We start from the raw sequence: 22,641 nt of genomic DNA on the forward strand, positions 1-22,641 counted from the left end.
GTGCTAAGAATAAAGCAAGCTATTTTTGACTCGTTCTTTAACAATTTGGTTTGCCAAGCCAAATTCCAAATCAAGCCGAGGGCAGTTCATTCGTCACTGCAAGCAGCTATTCAGAACAGGATGCAGATGTGGAAGCAACGACGTGTTAGAAGCGGGGAAATGTTAATGAATCAAAATAAAATTATCCCGTTGAGGCAACACACACAAAAAACAAACCCCCAACCAAACATAAAACCACTAAAATAGTGTGTGTGCCCACAAATTGCAATAAATAATTGTTCAAACATGTATATGCCCTCACATGAAAAGATAAGATATATTAGCTAGAATCTATCCAGTCTTAATTCTTATTAATATACAACAGTACACCAATACTGATGTCACCTCAACTGAATAGCGATAATTGATTCAAAAGCCCAGCACAATTTTCCCTAATTTATTTAAGATTACATTCAGGATCAAATTAATTAAATGTAACCTTCAGATATTAACTAATCCAATCTATGCAGTTTAATTTCTTTTGCATGTGTACAAACATATATTGCTACTAAAATTGCTTCGGAGATTTTGTAAAATATTTTGAAAATCCAAATGGACATCAATCATCTATTCATTTGCCTGGATGATGCTTCACGATGATGCTTTCTCATCACAAACAGGACAATTGGGCGGGGTGAGGGGGTAGATGTGCCATGGCTGGGCATGGCTCAGCAGCAGTGTAGCTGAGTCCTATCCTAAGGAGTTACCTGTGTTGCAGCCAGCCCTGGGACATCAGTGAAACAAAACAATGCCAGGGAAAAGGGACATTGCCACAGAAGTGCTGGCATGGAGGAGGCTGGGCAGGCCCATAACCAACATGTCAGCTGACAGCCAGTGGTGGGGAGGCAGAGGAACTGGGGAGAAATGAAATACCAAAGCCAGCCCAGTGTCTGGGAAGGAGAGTACACAAAGGAGGTAGGGGGAGGGAGCAATCCCAAGCAACTCTGGAGCGGGTCAGGGTAAGGAATCCTTGGAGGCAGGCAGGCCCCACTGGAGCACTGAGGGGACTATGGTGGCATGGGGGAAGGGAGAGGGAGTCAGCATCAATTGACAGAGGCTATTGCTCTGGACAGATAGAAGTGGCGCTACTGGTGAGGAAGTCGGGCCCAAGGTGGAGGAATGGGGAATTAAATCGGTTCTCTTTTAACCACGATGCCACGCTGGCTCTCATGGGCAAATGGGGGTTCTCTGGGATCTTGGACCAGTGTCTGTGGCCCTGATGCGACAGGCTCTGCCCCCACTGGCCTAGCCATTGGTACACTGCCCTCTCCAAATCATTCCTGCTGCTGCTGTCAACAGCAATGCTCGTTGGTGGATCCTGCTTGCCATCTTCTCAAGAGGGGTGCTGTGTTCTTCTGAAAACTGGAGGGAGGGAGTTGTCTGTGGAGTCACATGTGTGGGTTGGGGAGCTGCTTCCCCCCAGTCCTTGCTCTATTTTCATGGTGTAATGCGCATTGCTGCAGGGGATGGGGGATGACTACACATCCATCTCATCCCCTTTTTCAACCCAGGCACCACAGGATCATGCCGCCTTGTTGACAGGGGACAGAGGTACTGGCTGCATGTTGGCTCCATAGCTGTTGCCACCATGTGGCACTGCTGAGCATCAGAGCTGCCTGGCCTGCAAGGGCTCCCGACCTCAGTTGAGGGACTAGTTGGGTGAGCAGATGGATTCAGGGGTACATTGCCTGGCTTACTAGTAATGGTGTGTCTGCCCTGTCAGTTTTTGGCTGTGCAGCTGTTGCACCTGAAATGGAGCTTGGGTGGGAGAGCTCAGCCACAAAGTGTGTGGAATCTCTCAGGTTGTTTTTTGTGCAAAGTGCTCTCCTTGTCACCATCAGTATCACCCTATTTCCTCTCAGTCCACAAAGCAGGGAGCTGATGGGCAGCATGCCATACTGCACTTCCTACCTGATGAGCTTTGGTGGCTTCTGGTTGGGTTTTTTGAAGGACGAGGAGTTCAGCCATTGGTTGCTGGGGAGGAGGCTTGACCAGCACTAGGGGGCTTTTGATTGGGTTAGGAGCTGAGCCCGGGACAATCCCGGCTCAAAAGGGCTTAGGGATCTGACTAACATTGCCCCCCCCCCCCGGGGCCACCCCCACTGATACTGGGGCAAACCCCAGACCAAAGCTGTGCGGCCATGATGGCTGTGCCAGTGCCCCTGTGTTGAACTCTGACACAGCTTCCTGATGCTGGATAATGTGCCCCGTCTCCGGCACAAGAGGCATTTATACCACCAGAGGAGTTACGCCGCCTCCATAGCATTTTCAGACCCCCTCTCCTTGTGGATTCCACTGAAAAGCAGATATCTTGGTGCCAGCTTTGGCATGCTGCTGTGTGGCTGGAGACAGGCCATCTATTGTGCAGTGACATGATTTAAATTTCTATGCACAACCTTCATTGTAAAACATGATAACCATACTAGCTTCTCCCCTGAGCGTTTCCTTAATGCTCTCTCAGATACCCAGACTTAACGAACTAATCATGGTAGCCAGGTCACAGTGTTTGAATTTAATTCTGTTTTTCTACACAAGTTGAACAACAGTGACACAAACAGCAAAACTGCCACAGAACTAGAAACTACAAGTTGACCTGGAATCAATGGAGCCCTGATTCTGAACAGATACACACATACAGAACATGTTCAAAGCAATGCTGAATCAAATTGTGCAAAAACTGGAGAACAGATTAGGGCTTGGGTGCTGTGTGGTTTCCGGGGTGTATGGCCGTGTTCTAGCAGCATTCTCTCCTGATGTTTCGCCTGCATCTGTGGCTGGCATCTTCAGAGGATCCTCTGATCCTCTGGGAGATGATCCTCTGAAGATGCCAGCCACAGATACAGGCGAAACGTCAGGAGAGAATGCTGCTAGAACATGGCCATACAGCCCGGAAACCACACAGCACCCAAGTGATTCCGGCCGTGAAAGCCTTCGACAATAGATTAGGGCTTGTTTAGATTGAGGTGGAAGATGCAGCAATTCATATTTCATGGTCTCTTTTAGAGGAGAGGAAAAGATCCATATTAGGGACTCTTGAAGTCAAGAACTGATGAAGCCTATTGTACCTGAGGCTGCAGTATTAACTCTGGATGTATTGTTTTGGCTAGGCATGCATGAAAAGAATCAAGAGGTACAATTTGTTTATTTGAGTGAGGTCAGCATTGGGGGTAGGGTGGATTGCCCTGCTTTGTATTTCTCACTCAGTCTCGACTTGGCAGCAGTGTAGATCTAAGAAAGTTTGTTGAGAAGAGATTAAGGGAAATTGTTTTTAACCTCCCAAGAAGAAACACTGGGTACACAATCCTCTCCTAGAAAGAAGAATGAGATAAAAATGCAAAAGCAATACAAGAGAAAAAACAGATACATGAAATGTGAAAACAACAACATGCCGACCTTATTGTCGAATGCAAGCGTGGGATATGGAGAACTGCTGCAAATGAAATTCAGATTGAGAAATGTGGAGAAAACAAGATCAGTTATATAGTCTGGATTTGCTTCCAGATTCGAGCTCATTCTCTAGCATACCCCCCTCCTATCTTCACAGCGTATGGCTGACTTTTCCACAAAATGTGTAACTATTTGCTTCAGTCCTTTTGTCTTTGCCTGAACCATAAAGTTCCTTCCAAAGCCATTAACATTTTTTTCTAGGAGAAGGCCACAACAGCAGGGATTTATTGCTTAGGTAAAGTGTATGCTACAAATGGACAAGCAGAGCATGTAACGGATCTTTTTTTTCCTGTGCTCAAGCGTGCCTCAGCAAATAGCAGCTAAAATGAGCATTTTAGCCACTTAACTGCTAGTATTAATGATGCAGACCTAACAGCCAAGATATATGGCACAAGGAATAATTATAAGGCCCAGCTTGTGACTTTTTTTTTGTATTTTTGCTCTGATTTCTAGAAACTGTTGTGAAAATCTACAGGACATGAAGACAAAGTATTTAAAAGATGGGAAAGGAAGTGGGCTGCCCAGGACTGCAGGCAAAATGGTCAATTTGGAAGTTAGTCCAAACGTATTGTTGGGAAATTGGTTTGGAAATAAATCAAAACCAGCCTTGGACAAGGCTTTCTTTTGAGGAATTCAACTTGCTTATTCAGGGAAAAGTACATTTCTGAGAACATTAACAGAGCACATTTTCCTTTCTATTGTATTTGTTTTTTTAACAAGACTTTTCTGATCTGTGATCAGAATGTTATAAGGCTTTTAAAATAACCTTGGGTACCAAAATAACTGTGCAATAATGAAATCAAAGTTAAGGTTGGGGTTCTTTGAGCCATTTCACATAGGATGTGTGAAGCTCTTTCTGTATGCTTGGATTTAAGGAGAAAGCTGAAAAACAGAATTATAGAAAGATGAATTACAGGATTAATACTCATTGTAGCAAGAGCGATACAATGTTAAGGATGTCCTATTTGGAATAGGTTCTAAATGGTTCCAGAAATGCCTGAAGGTACAAAAATGCGAAACTATTCTAAGTGGCCCAGCAGGAATAATTTCACACAAAAATATTCAGTGCATACTGGAAGGAAATGTGCAACAATAACAGAATACAAACACTAAGATCTGACCATATTGGCTTTGTATTCTAGTTCTTTGAACAGCTGTAGAATTCTGTTATAGACAGAGTAATATTTATTAAATATCTTTAGATACAACTTTTTCCTAATATAACCTTGAAGAGGATTCCAGACATAAAAACATACACTAGTTAATTAAATCCAACTTAGTAAAAAACTATTAAAAGTGCTAGTAAAAACCCCAATCAAAGGCCCTTTGAAAAAGCTCTGCTTTGCATGTCTGGTTTTCTGCCCTTCCCCTAATCCATGAAAATCTGTATTCTAATGTACATGGCAATATAATATAATATCCAAGACACAATACTACATCCACAATATCACAGCCTTGTACTTTAGTCCAGTAAAATTAAAGTTTTTTCCAAGTTCCACAACTACACAATAACTATTTTTGGAATAACAACCCCACAACAACCCGATCCTCTGAATAACAACCCGATCCTCTGAAGATGCCAGCCACAGATGCAGGCGAAACGTCAGGAGAGAATGCTGCTAGAAAACGGCCATACAGCCCGGAAACCACACAGCACCCAAACAACCCCACACTTTGCCTTAAATGATACCTTCAAAGGATCAAAGCCCCCCACCCACCAGACATTAACAAATATGCATTAAGTAACTGTGAATTCTAAATCTAAATTACTATATTTCTAATTTTTTTTATGGGCAGGTAAAGGAGTGTCAAAAAGTACCGGTATTTTAAAAAGGGGTCATCTATTACCATGAGCTAAAGAATTGACCTTTCTTCCTTTGATTCCATATGGAATGTTCTTCTTTTAAAGCCTTCTATGGTTCTGTATTCATTTCACAACTTACTTTAACCTTTTTTTCTCTCTAAAATGAACAATAAATTTTCTAGGAATTGCATTGTTTTGCACTCAGTTCAGACATGGCTCAAATGAGCCATAGTTCAGAACCATGCCATAGTGTGAGTTTCTGGACATGCTAACAAGCTAAGATATATGCTGCTTTCATTTTCCATCTGTACTCAGCACTTTTGTTTCTCTGGCATAGGATCTTCCAGAAGTGGAGCCAAAGTAGTAACTTCAGGCAGCACCAAAAATCAGTTGAGCTACCATACCAATCCCTAATTGGCACAAACCACAGCTTGTAAATCCATTGCATACCATGATTTCTAATTGCTGCCTGATTGCACAGCAAAGTTTCAGACATTACCCCAAACCATTAGGTTACACAAGTCACATTTCCTTAACCATGTCAAAACTGAAGCACAGTGTTTGTTCTGTGGTTTGCCTTAACGAATTCTATGGAAACTTTTCATCATGTATCAGTCAATTTGATTTGGGTGGTAAAGGTGCATGTAAAATCCTATATCCAGTGTACTGTAGTGGTTAAGAGCGGTGGACTCTAATCTGGAGGACAGGTTTGATTCCCCATTCCTCCACATGATTGGTGAATTCTAATCATGAAGTCTGCTGGGTGACCTTGGGCTACTCACAGTTCTTTCAGAACTTGCTTAGTCTCATCTACCTCAAAAGGTATCTGTTCGGGGGAAAGAAGGAGAAGGAGTTTGTAAGCTGCTTTGAGAAGAGAAAGGCTGGGTATAAATCCAAACTCTTCCTCCTCCTCCTCTTCTTTTTCTCACACTTTTTACAATGGAACTTTCCTCGTAGTTTTAAATAGCTATCCGGCTCATTGTTTGAACTGCCCTTGCTTTAAACCATGGGCAACTCTGGCTGACCATTTTGAATGTTTCTATTTTGAGATGGCTCATTCTTCAACCTTCCATTTCTGCGGCACAAATGGACGGATTGTTTGGCGCACTATTAATATAAAACAAATGTTTAAATCATGTAATGCTACCTTATGGGGGAAAATACAAGCAGCTGGAATTTTTCCACTGCACAATTGTTAAGGACCTTTCACAGCAGCTGTTTCAAATAGACATTGTGATTAATGGGGATAATTCAAGAACTAAAAACAGACCCATTGTCACATACGTCTCACAGCCTAGTGCTATAGGAAGGCTGGTAAATTTCTTTACCAAAAGCTGTCTAGGTTTTTTACACTGCAATGAGGTGCATAATGGAGGCACTTGACTATGGTGTGCAATTTAAATTGCAGACAGTGGGACCTGTAATATTGATTAAAGTGGTTGTAATTCTCAGAATTTCCACAGACAGATATTTACTTTTCCAGGACTTTTGGGGCCAAAAATCAGTTTTGGGGATCAAACCTCTGCTGATGCTTCATTGTCTGGGCATTTCTTCTTCAATAGAAAAGTGTACCATAGGTTCTTTTGATGAAAGGGAATATAATATCTTGTATTTACTCAATAGTTTAATTTGCTTTATTTATAGTTACTTCACCGTATGGCATTACTGTTTTGAAAACCCATCATTCTTCAAGGATGAATAAAACAACAGGCCAGCTTTCTAAAATGTGTAGTCATTTGTGATTTCTGTCCTGTAGCTCTAAGTACTGTAACTGCTAAATAGATTCTGGGACATCATCAGGAAATATATGAGACAGAAATTTCCTCAGTGGAAACTACCACAACAGTAAACAAAAACCTCTCAAGTGTCACCACAAATAAGTGGATCACTGAAGATCACAATGGCCATGGACTATAATACACTTGGTAGCATAAACACAAGTTCTGAGTGTGCACTTTGCTTTTTCATTAAAGTTATCCTTTTTTAAAAAGCATTTTGGAAAAAGAGGGTATACAATTTATTTGCCTCATTTATACCTCACCTTTCTGCCCAATAAGGACTTAAAGTGGTTTCCATTGTTCTATACTCCTTTGTTTTATCCTCACAACAACCATGGGTGTTAGAGTGTATTACTGGCCCAAGGTCACCCAGCAAGCTTCAAGGGCAGAATGGGGATTTGAACCTATCCAGTCTTTGGTCCAACCACTATACCACACTGGGTTTCACTACTAATAAATCACCTTTCTCTACTACAGTATGAAATACTTGGTGATACGAAGAGTATGAAAACTCTGGTTTTAATTACTTCAGGGAATACTTATGTCAGGAATTCTTGGATTCTTCCCAGGTGTAGATTTATGTCATTACTCTTATAAAACTGAGAAAATGAAAACTTCTGTTCAGCTTTTCAGTCAGGACATTACCCATTCTTTAACAGCCCACTCCAGAGGGTTGTGGCAGCCAGGGACAGCACAGGGAGGCACCAAAAAGAAGAAAGACCCAGCCACTGAAGAATCCCCCATAAGCTGAAACGGACTCATGCGTCAGGGGCGTTTTCAGGCTGAAATCCCAGTGGAAGCTGACTACAGTTGGCTCTGCCCCCACAACACATCCAGCTCACCCCTTGCTGTGCTGGCACCCAGATTTTGGCTGACACAGTTGTGGGGCTGGAGCCTGCTTCTGGGTTGGGTGCCACGGAGCTCCGTGGTACCTGTCCACCTCCCTGTTTGCTCTCCCCACTGGCATAAATGCTACTTATGCTGCTGGGGTAGGCAACATGCTGGTGTGACCCTGAGTCTGCTACAAGTGCCAACCTGTCCCCCCCCTCCCCCGCCCCAGAATTGGGCCACCCAATATACAAAAACACACCTTACAATTTCCTTTGATAAATGGCATCTGGGCCTAAAGGCATCAGGAATCTGACATTGAATACATTATCCCCAAACCAAGGTTCCTGTTAGGGTTACCATTCTCAAGGTGGAGCATGGAGTTCTCCCAGAGTTACAACCATTCTCCAGACTATAGATATCTGTAGCACTGGAGAAAAAAAAAACCCTTGGTGGGTGGATTCTATGGTATACTATAGAATCCTGCAAAAGCAATGTCATATAGTGATATCACATCCCTACTGAGCTCCCTCCCATCCCCAAAATCCCCCCCCCCAAGCACTGTCCCCAAATCTGCGAGAACTTCCCAAACCACACAGAATTAGAGGCAACAGTCAAGACACTATAGCAGGCTCTTGTGTTGATCATTCAGTTAAATATAACATATCATACATATGCATGCATAACTCACAAAGCTGCCTCGCACTGAGACAGACTGTGTCATGGGAAAGAAAGATGGAGCATAAATGGAGTACTTAAATAAAATTATTTTTCTGCTGTCCAGAAGGTACACACCAGTTGCTTGACATGAATACACTGAAACCACCAGCACCAAAGAATTATCTCAAATAATTTCCTTAATAGGAAACAGCGCAAATGCCGAAACACTGTATACATAGCAGTCAAAACAATGAAAGAGAAAGAATTCGCACCAAAAGTGTTGTGTATTTTTTCTCGGTTGGAGAACAAGGAGTTGGACTGGAGGCTGATTGATCTTTTAGGTGTCAGAGGAATCTCTTCCACTATGGCTGCAATATTCTATTAGAGCAATTCTTTCAGGGCTCTGAGGATACCCCACCACCCCACCACCACTCTACTTAGAAGTCCACTATTATTGGCCAATGTGAAAGACCAAGCTTTCTGAAAGATGCAAATGATATGGGTGACCCTCTGGAGTTAGACTGCTCTATATTATCTTGTGAATACAAAGAACAAACAATCAGATGTCCTCAGTGCTAGGGAGACTACAGTGGGTAAGGAGAACAGGGTGAAAACTCCCATTCTGCTTCTTTCATCAGTGGAGCAGAGGAGAACATGGAAAAAATATATGAATTCCAAGACCAAATCCTTTGTCTGTTATGGCCTCTTTGTTTCTCAATTGAACAACAGTCCTAATGAAAACTGTCATGCAATTTGATGTAAACAAAACAAAACAATAGAGCACACTGGTATGATGCCTTCTCCATGCCTGTTAGTTCTATAGCAAAATGGACAAGAGTTGTTCAGTAGAACAAACAACAGAAGGAGAGACTGCACCGTCTCACCCTTGTCAAAATCAGCCTCTTCTTTGGTGTCTGATTGACTGGGAAGTTTTCTCCAAATTCCGCCAGTAATCGCTTATTTCACAAAATGCCACAGAATTAAAGCATTAACTCAGCCCACATGGAGAATCACTTTCGGTTCATAACATCTGTCTTTTATCTTTGTCTCAGTTGGGACCATGCCAGGTTTAAGATGGAGGAAACAATTTACATACAAGCTAGCTTCATGTTTCAGATTAATATTTAAGAATCCAGATCTGTGTTTCACTTTGCTGCTACAAAATCCTGCATTTTCTATCCTGGCTGCGTGGATCAAACCTTTCTGAGACTTCTCCCCAACTTGTAGTCACATGAAAGCATCTGCGACCTTACTGTAGGCTGCTGATATACTATGTTTCTTTTTTTTCACTTGTAAGGAAATTAATGATTTAGACAAAACAAAAAATTCTGAGAAATATGTAAGCCACACGAGAGCTGCATCCATTGTTGATTTCTCTAGTTAACCATTCCAATCTTAAGTCCCATAAGATAAATCTCAATTTTCCTAGAAATGTTTTCTTGCCTAATGTCTACCTTCACAAGAAATTAGTCAGTGGATTCAGATTGTATCAGATTCCAGCTGAGTTTTCCAGTCCCAAAAGAGGTTTTCATTTTCTTATTGGGGAGGGCAACTATATGCAAAATCAGCAGATTTTAGCACTATAGTCTACAACTGTATGTATACAAAAGAAAGACAGAGAGATTAAAAACTTGTCATCTTATTTTTCCTATCATGAGCTTTATGAATTGCTTGATTATATTTAAACCTGTAATGCATTTCAGATGATGACTGTCTTCAGTCAAATGCTACAAATGCTACTACTTGTAGTAAAATGTATTGCATCTAGCCAATGATCATTACAAAACAAGAGATAAAAATAAAACACTCACAGTAAAACACAAGCTATTACAAAATTAAAATTGGACAGCCACTCAAAATTGAAGTTTTCTTTGCAAGGACCTTGGGTCTGAACTTTCTGGCCCCGAGGGCAAAAGGAGCCATTCTGCATGAAACAAAAGAGTCAGCATCAGATAATAAATAAATAAATTTCTCAGAGTCTGAAATGTTGGGGATCCTTGGAATTATCATTTCAGTACATTTATTCCTGGGTTCTGTGTATAAGAGGCAAGTTAGAACATAATGTGGGAGATGTTCCACAACTAGATTTCCACAAATACAAAGGCATTGATCCATTGGGATTTGATCATATTGCCCTGTGAGAACAGCAAAAGGCACTGTCTGGAACCTTAAGGATGTTAAGGCCATTCTAAGCTCGTATACGGAGTTATTTACCAGGCAAGATGCTCTAGTATGATCCTTTTATCATTTTGTACCAGGGTGCAAACAACGATTATGAAATTGTCACTCTGTCAAACACAGCATCCTCTTTGTAGTTGCACTCTTAAATCACAGTATTATTTCCCTTATTATGGAACAAGTCATTTGGTATTAATCCTAACTAATCTGAATGGATCTTGTCAGTTCTCAAAAGGAGGTTGAAACATTGGTGACCAAAGGAGTCTATCTTGGATATTGTATTTATTTCCCAATATTTTCAAAATGGCTAAATGAGCACGGACTTTGAGAGAGGGCAATAGGGGGGATCGTGGAGAGTGGGGAAACGCCCTTAGTTTTCTTCCCCGAGATGTTGTCCTCATCATCTATATCACCAGCCTTGTGTAACAAATTAGGTAAACTCCTCTCAGACTCCTCCTGAGAGGAGGACCATCCTGATCTCAAAGAAACTTTGAGATCAGGATGGTAAATTTCCCAGGCTTGCTAGATGCCAAATATTCTCCAGTTTTAGTCTGTTTACAGGTCCTCTGGCTCACAAAATGCTTCAAATAACTTTTCATTCAATTCCGCCATTGATTGTCAACTATACCTGTATTGTAACTTTCCTCATAGAAGGCAGAATGTCATGTTTTGAATAAACTTTCTACACAATGGAAGTGAGGTAACTCCACATATTCACACAGATAATGGATATTTGTATATATCAAAACAGACAGATGTAGAGGTCTTGAACAAATGTAGAGGTCTCAGTCATGTGTTTCGTTTATAAAACATCTGAGGACCTGTTCTTCTGGTGGCCTATTTATACTATATTCAGTATTCTGCAAAACCCCTTGCAAACCTTCCAGTGACAACTGCATTTTTCAGAGATTTCTGCATACTTATGAGAATTCCCAGATGTGCAGAAAAATAATGGTCTGTACGTTTAACAAGGATAAAGCACATTCACTGAAATTGGAATGTTGAGACCAATTATTAGTCAGTTCAGGGTGGGGGGTGGGTGGGAGAAAAAGGTCAAATATGATGGGGTCAAAATTCTAACAATGTAGTGTATTCTGGAGACGGAGATTTGGATTGAAGGGTGAAACACCTACCCTTTCATCTCACTCCTCTGTGATTCTTGTTAAGCCTCCAACTAGTTATATTGTACTTTTAAATTTTTAAATTTTAAATATATATATATGGTTTAACAAATTTAAAAGTATGATATATATAATATATATATATAATATATATATACATTATATATATAATTACATTATATATATATAATTACATTATTACAATTATATAAAATATAATTACATTATATTATATATAATTGAAAATATATATATTGAAAAGAATAACTACATTTGGGCATCATTCTAGAAAGCAAACTCCAAACCTCAACCACCTTTTCACAGCCAACAGCTTCCAATTCAAAATCGCAGATATACCCCAAGCAGACATTATCTGTGACTGCAGCCAATTACAAAATTTGCATAAACAGGTGCAGTCTTTGTGTTCAAGTTTGGGTTTCTTTATTAGTTAGGCTATGGAAATATCAGTCTAGCAATTTTCTAGGAGCAGACAAAAGCCCCTTGCAAAGAAAGAAGGCCAAGACCAGCAGTTGTAGTAAATATTGTATTGTGAAACCTAAGCGATTTTGAACAAACTCTGAAAACTGAAACACACAGCCTCATCAACGGGAATTACTGTTTTTTTAAAAACCCAACCCTTGTAGATTAAAAACCAGCAAGTGCGGGAAATAGGATGCCAAACACAGAGACAATTTTTTGTGTTCTAATATGCTAGCTGTCATCTTACTCCATTATTATGGTAATGATGATGCTCTGCTAAATGTAAAAAAAATTATCGCTGCAATCCACTGAAATAAATAGAACTATTTCTGGGCAGATGTGGTTCGAGTGAGACGGTAATTCTTTCAATAAATATAATTATGGACTGTAAAATCCTCAATTTCCAGAGACACCTAATGAAATGCACTATTGTTTTGAGTCTGTCAACCACTGATCTTATAACAGCATTTATTGTTTTAGTACTGCTCAGTCAAAAGCTTTACTGGGTGGCCATGGGCAATTGCTACCCATCAGCTTAATTTGTCTCACAATGTTGCTGAGAGGATAAGATGAGACAAGGGTATATCTTAACCTCCTCCCTTTCCCCACTCACCCCATCTTCCAATCATTCTCTAAAAGCACTTGGACAGAGCAGGAAAGAAATCTAAATATTCTGAATATTTGTCAGGCAATTGTCAGGGCAGTGCAGAACCTGCCAAACAGCAACAACACAAAACCACTGAGTTGTGGCACAGTAGCAGAGAGCGTATTTTGCATGCAGAATGACCTAAGTTCACTCACTAGTGTACCTGGATAAAATGTTGGGCAAGATCTTTCTGCCTGAGACCAGCAGCAAAACTGAACTACCTGGATTCATGGTCTGACTCAATACATGAAACCGTTACAGGTTCATAAAGATCCCCGCCCAAAATCTAAATGTATTTTGCTAATTTTAATTTAACAAACCCATCCAGAATGTTTCTGATTTGAAGTACTCATAAAAAGATGACAGAATAACACACTTCAAAATCAAATCAATAAAGCTTTGGGTAAAGTCTCATCTTCTGAGACAAACAATTTCCAAAAGATCCTATTAAGCTAAGACAAACTTCTCGCCTTTTTGTCTTCAGAAAATTTCAAAGTTCACTTTTTCCCAGGCTTTCCTTTTGCTGTTCAAGACTCACTAGGTAGTCGTGAGATTATGAAAACTAACATTTGAGCTGCTGACCTTCCCACTTTTCCATGTCCAAACCCCAAAGGCTCTAGTTTCCTCTTTTCTTACTTTGAGAAAGCTGTACATGCAGATAGACATCCAGTTGGTCAGCATCTTTTCAACCACAGACTCTGTTCTCCTTAGCATAAGTTTGGGATTTTTAGAGGCAGAGGCGTCAATGAGATCCACCAATAGGTCCTTCATGATGCTGGTGTAGTACTCCAGTTTCCCATGCAATGCAATAGTAAGCAAGGAGGCCAGGTTGCATCTGGAGGAAGAGATAACAAACGATTTTGAGAGTGGTATTGCAAGATGGAATTCATCAATCAACATTAACAGAAATTAAAACCATGGTAACATTCCAGATTGTTTTCACAAAGCCTCTCAAAAACACTGAAGTTTCAAACCATTTGTCTCACAGCTGTGCATAATCACATTGTATTATGCCACCCTTAGATGGAAATGGATGCCAGTGGTTGGAAGGACCCCCCCCCCTCTAATCTGGTACTTTGTATGATAATATGAGAAGGTTAACACCTGCAGGTTGGAAAATGGCACAGTTCTGTGTTTTTAAAGAAATGGAACAAAAGCATGAAGGTTTGATGTTCTAGTGGAACATATTCTGCTTTCTTTTGATATACGAATAGCTCAGATCTTCTCTACATTAACCAGTATGCCCGTTTTTCCTTTTCCTTTCTGCTCTTTAGGCACTCACAACTTTTGTTAGAACAAGATAATTCTTACATTGGAATTAAGTAAACATAATTTCTGTTTTGCTGACAACCAGCCACTGCTTCAATATTGTTCCACTCCAGATGATGTCATGGAGACTATTGTGTGATATGTTGGTGACTCTGGAGGTGTAAATGGTGGCTAAAAAACCCTTAATTTCTGCACCTATACTGCAATGCACAGAGGATGCAAGAGCCGTGAAAATAAAATTATTTTCACCATGGCTTCTCTGTGTTGCAAATATGTAGAGACAATTTTACTGTCCAGGGAAATAAAAAACATGTCTTGCGAAGGCTTTCATGGCCAGAATCACTGGGGTGATGTGTGGTTTCTGGCAAAACGTCAAGAGAGAATGCTGCTAGAACACACCGATACAGTCCAGAAACCACACAGCACCCCCAAAAACATGTCCTTTCCCCCATTTCAAGGATTACTGAAACATGCCAAGGTTAAATCCTACACTCTCTTCTTATAGAATTGCTTACATAGAGCAGAAATCACACAAAATATATAGGACATGAGATGTACAAATGTACTGTTTTTTTATTCAAGAAACCACAGTGTCTTCATTCATGACTATACCAAATTTCAGCTTTATACGTGTTATATAAATATATTCTTTAACAAGTTTGATACTCCTAGTACCAGTGAATCCCTATGGCCTTTATGTATCTATGAACATTTGCTTTGTGAATCAAGTTCTGAACCAGCAGTCGGGAACTCAAGTAGCATCATTAGAACAGATTAGCTACCCCTCCCCACCTTTGAAACACAGAGGTGCTCTGGGTTGACTTATCTGGAAGCAATCATTTATTGATAAGCACAGATATCTACTTCCAAAACATAAAGGGCAAATACAAGTTAAAACTTTGTATTTATCAAGGACTATCTGCTTTCAAGTGCCAAAAATCAGGGCATGCATTAACCTGGTTTATTGAGTAGAAGAGAGATTTAAATGACTTGGACTGATCTTATGACACTGGAAATTACTATAAATTCTCAGGAACATCTTACCTGTCTCTAACAGCAAAATCTTTATGTTGCTCAAGAGCATGGACAAACACAATGAGAAAGTGCTTGTTATTGAGTAAGGTGGAAAACAATGCAATTCCCTCTTCCATATTTGGCCTGCAATTCTCAGGAACCTGCAACAAAACCAGCATTCCAGATGAGAAAATTGTGCCTTGAGAACAACAGGCCACCTGCTTTAAACTAGTATACATCAGGCTTTCTTGAGATTATTATGTTATTATTTGTTTATTTTGACATTTTCTCTAGCACCTTTCCACACTGAAGGCATTTAATGTTGCGTAGCAATAACTGTACACTTTGTTGATTGGCTTAAAAATGGAAGAGAAAAACAATTTCAAAAAATAACATATTTAAGTATAAAAATACTTTAGTACTCACACAAAGAAAAATACCATGGCATTCGCCTTTTGTAAGTATGATTCATATGCCTAAGTCAGAACTTAATTTGACAGCCACTTTGGATAAAGTGGCCTCAGATGCTATCATAATAAACCTCCCCCAAAGTCAAACTGACAATTTATAAAAGAAAGCTGGTTTCCCTGAGACTTGGTACCCTACCAATCCACTGAACAAAGTCTGAAACCTTCCTCCAGCTCTAGTGACTTTTCTGTTAAAGGAGGAGTAACTTAATTTGGAGGAACTTCTTTCAGCCAATGGTAAATGCCAATAGAAACAGACTATAATTGATTGGTAGCCCATACCATCCATAGTTTCCTCCTCAAAGGAAAGGAAGCCACATTAGTACTACCACCTGTTGACCACATCTGCTACCTACTGCCACCTGCCAATCACATTGAAAACTGGGGCACATTATAGATGCTAAGTGAGAAGAAAGTGGGGGAGGAGTGGGGGAAGGGAAGAGTTCACAGTGCTTCATTTGCACTCTAGTCTCAATTCCCCTATTGAGGATAATGAGGCACACTCAACATACTAACTGGCTCTTTCAGCAGTAAACCAAAGACAAAAATCCAGAAATGTTTATCCTGCTGAATTCCCAGCATTGATGATTTCTACAACTTTTTGTGAGACATGAGGAAATGGAATCAGTTGCTTCTATTCTCCTGTAGATGAGTTTCATCTTTCCCTCTCCACTATTACATGCAACATGTGTAGCCTCCTGAGCATTCAGATGTTAATCAATATAATAAAATAATACATCAATCAGAACTACAGGAGATCGAATGATCAGTAAACTGGATTCATGCCTATGTTACTCACTTTCCATTCTCCCAACAGTAATGGGTGAGTTTCCTGGATCTGAGATCCCATCTGTGAATTGACATGTTGGGAAGGCAAAATATAGCGCTCTTCATAGAGAGAAGAACACTGAAAAACAAAACAAAATTCAAATCACATTTTTTTGTTTGGCAAAAAGGAGACAAGACTGAATTCATTACATCTTCCCCATATCAACAATGCATCATTGTTAGTCAATGGCAAGAAAAAATTTCATCGTAACTCGAGGTTGCTTGCAATGAAGAAATAACTTGATATATTTTATATCAAGTTAGTGATTTGAATATAGTTTATATCAAGAAACTCTACTGAAGTTCCTTCTAACTTTTTTGCTTTCACCAGACATTGACTAGACAGTAGAGGGTTTCCTTTTTTTCCTTAGCTACTGACTAAAATTTGAGGGTTTCTCCCTTCCTCCCAACTACTAGAAATCTGGTTTCTAAAAATAAAATCTAAGATTGTCAAATTGCCTTTTTTTTGCAGTGTATCAGACTGAATGTAAATGCTGAGTATCTCCACCCTTGCTTTTAAATTCTGAATTGTTTACCATATTATTTAGGCACATGCCTCGTCATAAAATACTTTAAATACTTTGCCAAAAAAACAAGGTACCCCTATCCCACCATCAATAAAACAGCTCTTTACGAGGAGGAAAATAGCAATTAAATCAGCAAGATATTAAATGTAAGGCGGTCAAGTAACAAGACTTTTTTCAGAAGGAAGTGTTGCATTTGGTGTCATATTAATGACTGGATTTGGATTGACAGACTGGATCTGCAGCTGCTCAGGAAAAAGAATTGCACCTGTGAAAAGTCTCCTAAGAGTGTTATAAGGGTGCTGAATGCAATATATTTCTTCCAAGGAAGTTTTTTACAACAACTTCAAGCATTGTTCTAGTCAAGTCTTTGTAACTTATGGGTCTGAAAATAGACATGGTTAAACAGGAAATCCAGATGTGATTTGACTTAGAAGAAGTTTGAATGCAAAGTTGACCCCACTAAAAGAGTTCCTGAAGTAAAACCTAGTGCAAAAGCCAGTCATCTTCTTGCAAACTGCAGATGTAAGTGATGCTGACTGGCATAGCGTATGAATCAGCACAACTAATGAGAACCTTTTCTTGCTAAATAGTTAACAAATAACTTTTGATGTCGTGTAATAGCCCTGATTTATATTGGTCTGTATTGAAGAGGACCCATCAATGGTGATTCCTGAACGCAAAGTTCTGTTTTGTGAATGGGGTTGCACCCAAACATGACCAAACAATGATTCCGTTCACAAGATAAGAATAAGACGTGCTGATTTTTCGAGTCTTAGGTTACCATTTGTCATTATTTCAGAGAAGTTGTATTATACTTCACTAGAAATATCTAGGCTGTTTCTGCACAGCCAGAGCAGTGGGGGCTGCATCGGCATGATTCATGCCGGTGCAAGCCCCGGGGCCATTCACACAAACGGCCCCACTGGCTGCGCAGCTGGCGGAGCAGGCTCTGCTTGGCTGCGCAGCCCTCCAAATGCCTCCTTACCTTCTCCTGGCTTTTGTCGCTCTGTGGAGGCCAGGAGACATGCCCCCAAGGCCAGAGTGATGGCTGCAGGGATGGAGGCCAGGAGGCATGTCCCCTGGCCTCCACAGAGTGACGGAAGCCAGGAGGAGGTAAGGAGGCATTTGGGGCCGGTGCAGGGAAAACACCACCTTCCATCCACTGCCATTCGCATGGCAGCAGGTAGAAGACGCCGCTTTTGGAAAACCTCGCTTGTTTTTACCGTCCCTAGGGTGCTGTTTTCTGCCCGTGCGGAAACAGCCTGACTAGTGAAAGAACAAATAAAAATAAGAACCAGTATAAAGAAAACAATATAAATAAATAAACAAAACTCAAGATGTGCCACGCAGCCTTACTTTGGGAAAGAAAGTCCGAGTCACAAAATACTTGTACTCTAAGAATGGGATTCCCTGGCTGCGGTTTAACTCCTTGGTCAGGTCTGTCATATCTGTCTGGAGCTCAGCAAACCCTGTTTCAAAGAAACCACAAGAGAAGCAAACAGTCACATACATTGAATTAACTGAGCTCTATCTTGCCATAATAATAAGCAGTGGTAATATGTAATTTCCAACAAACCCTGAAACAAATGATCACTGATGATGAAGAATTCTATTTTACTGACAGTTTTTACATTGCTTATGTCCAATGGCTTGTTTTAAATAGCTTGTTTTTGTATTGTTATGCTGTTTTAATTGTAAGCTCCCGTGAGCAGGACTCTGAAGAAAAGCATAGCAATGCCATAAATAAATTGAACTCCAGCATCATGGCCAAGACTCCCAGAATCTAAACCTGAAATTCCATTTATAATTTTTAATGAGAACAGCCCGGAAGCTTGTGAATTCCCCGGACACTTGCAGTAAATTATTGTTGCAGAAACATTACTCGAACTCCTAGATTCCTATTCACTAGGCTGAAATTTGCCTACTTCATTACTACACAAACCTCCAAAAACAAAGAATAACTTGGGGATTTTAGTCACAATATGAGAACTCAGTTCTACTTCTGTTAACAGTAATAACACCACTTTGCAGTACCAAAGCTATTTGACATCAGTCACTGGACTCAGAGCTCAGTAGGACTGTGCCTGTTAACATTCAGTGACCATGAGTGAAAGGGTTGTCTTCAGACTGCAAAACCTCCCTCAGAATGTTCAGAGGACAAATTTCTCTGCTCTTTATGTTCATTGATTCTTTCACTCTCCTAAATTACAAATAATTACCTTTGCGGATTTCTTCCCGGATTTGGGACTCCATCTCTTCCATCTGCAGCAGAGTTTTCTGCCAATAACGCTCTGCCCGGCGGCTCTTGTTGCAAAAAACAAAAAGGCCTAAAGGAAAGGAAAAATGGTCCAGAGCCAAGAGCCAAAACGATAAGAAGTGATGATAGCGATCTTTATGTACATTCTTAAGACAGTCCTTGCTTTAACACTCTTTTGCTTAACATATTATGCAAGCCCACTCAGCTTGATGCTCAATACACCTGGGCTAACTGGAACAAAAAACAATACAGCAAGAAAGCCTTCTGAGTCAGCCCTTTGGTTCAAAGAATTCTTCCCAAGGGTTCGAATGGTTCAGGTATCACCATGACACCTTGTGAGCTCATATCAAGTTTTGGATAGAAGATGATCACAGCTGTGTTGGGAATGTTGCTGTGTATTTGGGGGAGGAGGTAGCCACCAAATGTAAACTATAAAAGCAACACCTATGTGGGTAAAACATGAAGTCACAAATGCAAATATACTTTGCCCCATTAACTTCATTTCATCCCAAATAAGGAATTCTTTTTCACCCAACAGCACAAGTTTTAAGAAGTCTACATGTATCAAGTGTACATATATTGTGAAGCTTCTACATAGTCAAAGACAGAATGGCATTGTGCATAGCTGTAAAACACTCCCAGAACCCAATCTAAGCCATTTCTGGCATTATATCAACATTTTCTTCATCTAAAATAAATGTTACCCTGATCAGACTCGCTAAAACCTGACAAGATTTACCATCACATAATAATTTACAGAAGGAACTAAAAAGAATATATTGTAAGCAGTGAAAACAAGAATCAAAAACTGATATTGATTAACAGAAAATGATTTGGTGAAAGGGCAATAAACAAAACATTGTAATATATATTTACATATATATCAATACATGGCTGGTTAAGCAGGTGTTGATTATCTATAATTAAAATCAAAACACCTGCAAACTATGAGCATGCAATAACCATCATATCCGATTTAAGCATGGATATTATATGGGGAGAGACTTTAGCACAGATCAATAAGTTCATTTAAAGGGTTCTAGTACCAAAGTAACCTCTGTATCATGAGAGTTTTTATGTCTCCAGAAAAAAAAATCAATTTTGGATCATTAAACAGGGATGACCTATTAGCTGGCACAGTGACTAACAAGGAAGGTTTATCAGGGAAGCAGAAGAGGGCAGCTGGCAGAGAGGTTTACAAAAACAGGAAGCAGAGGCGATCAGGTGAGGTGGGATTTATACCTCACTTCTCATGGATCAGAGCAGATGAAAAGAACTTTTAATCTTCAGAGATTCATGGAGCAGGATAAAAGGAAATATCATTTCTAACTTTGCTCAGGGCATCCAAATGCTTAAGCGTGGCTGTGCTTAATTTTTCAAGAGTATTTAGATAGTGTGTCTCTATATATCCATTGCTCTAATAAAGCAGATGGATTTACTGAACTTGGATTTGGGTTCAGTTTTTAAATCATCTAAAGCCTGATACTGCCACTTCTAGGGTTAAACTTTTTATTTTTAATGAAATTTTCCAAACAAAAAACCACCACCAAAACAACAAGATAACAAAAAAAACCCATTAAAAATACAAATGCAGCAAAAATACAGCAAAAATACATAAAGTTGAATCAAATTACTGACAAAGGGTGTAGTATTTAACATGTTTTTCCAATTTATCTTACAATTACAAACATAAGAGAGGAATTCTAGGATTAAACGTAAACAAAAGACAGTTATATAAATGAATCTTTGTAATATCTGTGTTTTGAACATCCAGGGTTAGATAAACATATCATTGAGATTCAAGCATTGCCCCTTACCTACTATAGAGAGAAGCAACAAGATACCGCAGACAACTATGGACACTGTAATAGCCATCTCACTTCCTCCAAGGTGCAGCATAGCAATAGTCTGAATGAATTTCCCAACTTGGATCTAGGAAAGAACAGGAACGAACCATCAGCAAGTTGCTTAATGAGAAGCTAGAAGCAATACAGAAACCAGGTTATATGGGAGGGATATTCTGAACAAATGTGCTTAACAAATTACATAGTTGCTGCTCCGGGAGTTGGTGTTTTCCCCTATGCATCGGGCTGGGGAAAAGTTATTATTGGGAGAGCAGAGATGCTGCCCAGTGGTCACTGGGGGACAGCAGACGTATTGCCCAGTGCCAAATCTGTCCCCTATTCTGTGCCTCTGCTTCCTTTTGCCAGCACGCCAATAAAATGGCTGTGGCCAAATTTTACCCACACAGTGGGTTTCTGTGTCTCTTTCTGCACCCTCGGATCGCTTCCTCCCCTCCTCGGACAGCAAGGCAAATCAATGCCTGAAGATGAATTAACGTTAGAACAGCACTAGCACATCTATGACCTTTTCTCCAAGGAAGAAGATAGACATGCTGTGATTTTGATACCACACTCCCATAAATCTTCAGATGTGGTAGTTACTCACTAAAATTAACTTGCTTTTTTTAAACACAGCATGAGAAGAAGTCCCTTTATCTAAACTGCTGTGGGTTTTATTTATTAACAGCATGTGGGAATTGTTTACTAACGCCATTCTTTCTCAAGAACAAGCTCTATAACATAATAAAATGTATTCCATCATAAACCCTGTGGCATAACTAATATTTTTCCAATTTTTCCAAATATTTTAGTTGGAAGAGAAAAAGAAAATGCACACTAGCCTTAAATATCACTGAAATAAAATATTGGTCTATTAAATAGAGAAGGGCTGAAAAGAACTTTGCATATTACAAAAAACTGATACAACATGGCTATGAGCAGAATCAGGCTAATGCCTATATAATGGAACTGGGACCAGAATTTGCCTATATACATATGGATAGAAATGACGATTCCTCTTCTATGCAGTATGTGAATTACAGCACTTCCTGTCTCAAGGTCACACAAAAATACATCATGTACACTATCAACGTCCAAGGCCAGGATAACAGTCTAGACCAGGGGTAGGGAACCTTTAACACTCAAAGAGCCATTTGGACCCATTTTCCACGAGAAAAGAAAACACTTGGAGCCACAAATAATTTTTGACATTTAAAATGAAGATAACACTATATATATATAGGGGTTTTTTTTACCTTTTACTCCGCTCATTCTGAGAAGCGCATGGATGCGCCGACCCTGCTGCCTGCAGGGCGGGCAAGGATGAAGCCGGCGGCTCGGCTCATGGAGCCACAGTGCAAGGGCAGAAGAGCCGCATGCGGCTCTCGAGCCGCAGGTTCCCTACCCCTGGTCTAGACCTTTCTGTGACAAGTACACAATACTGGATTTTATTAAAA

General features: G+C 40.0%; 1 protein-coding gene across 1 annotated transcript in view; it reads right to left on the minus strand.

Annotated features, from left to right (window-relative positions):
* Nucleotides 1–22,641, minus strand: part of PLXND1 (plexin D1) — a 180,718-nt gene that overhangs the window by 32,972 nt on the left and 125,105 nt on the right. The window contains 6 exon segments of the mRNA XM_048490141.1: nucleotides 13,618–13,816; nucleotides 15,295–15,425; nucleotides 16,531–16,638; nucleotides 18,443–18,555; nucleotides 19,306–19,413; nucleotides 21,161–21,275. Of these exon segments, the coding sequence (XP_048346098.1) occupies nucleotides 13,618–13,816; nucleotides 15,295–15,425; nucleotides 16,531–16,638; nucleotides 18,443–18,555; nucleotides 19,306–19,413; nucleotides 21,161–21,275 (774 nt within the window).

This window comes from Sphaerodactylus townsendi, linkage group LG03, assembly GCF_021028975.2.
Source record: "Sphaerodactylus townsendi isolate TG3544 linkage group LG03, MPM_Stown_v2.3, whole genome shotgun sequence".
NCBI classification, from domain to species: domain Eukaryota; kingdom Metazoa; phylum Chordata; class Lepidosauria; order Squamata; family Sphaerodactylidae; genus Sphaerodactylus; species Sphaerodactylus townsendi.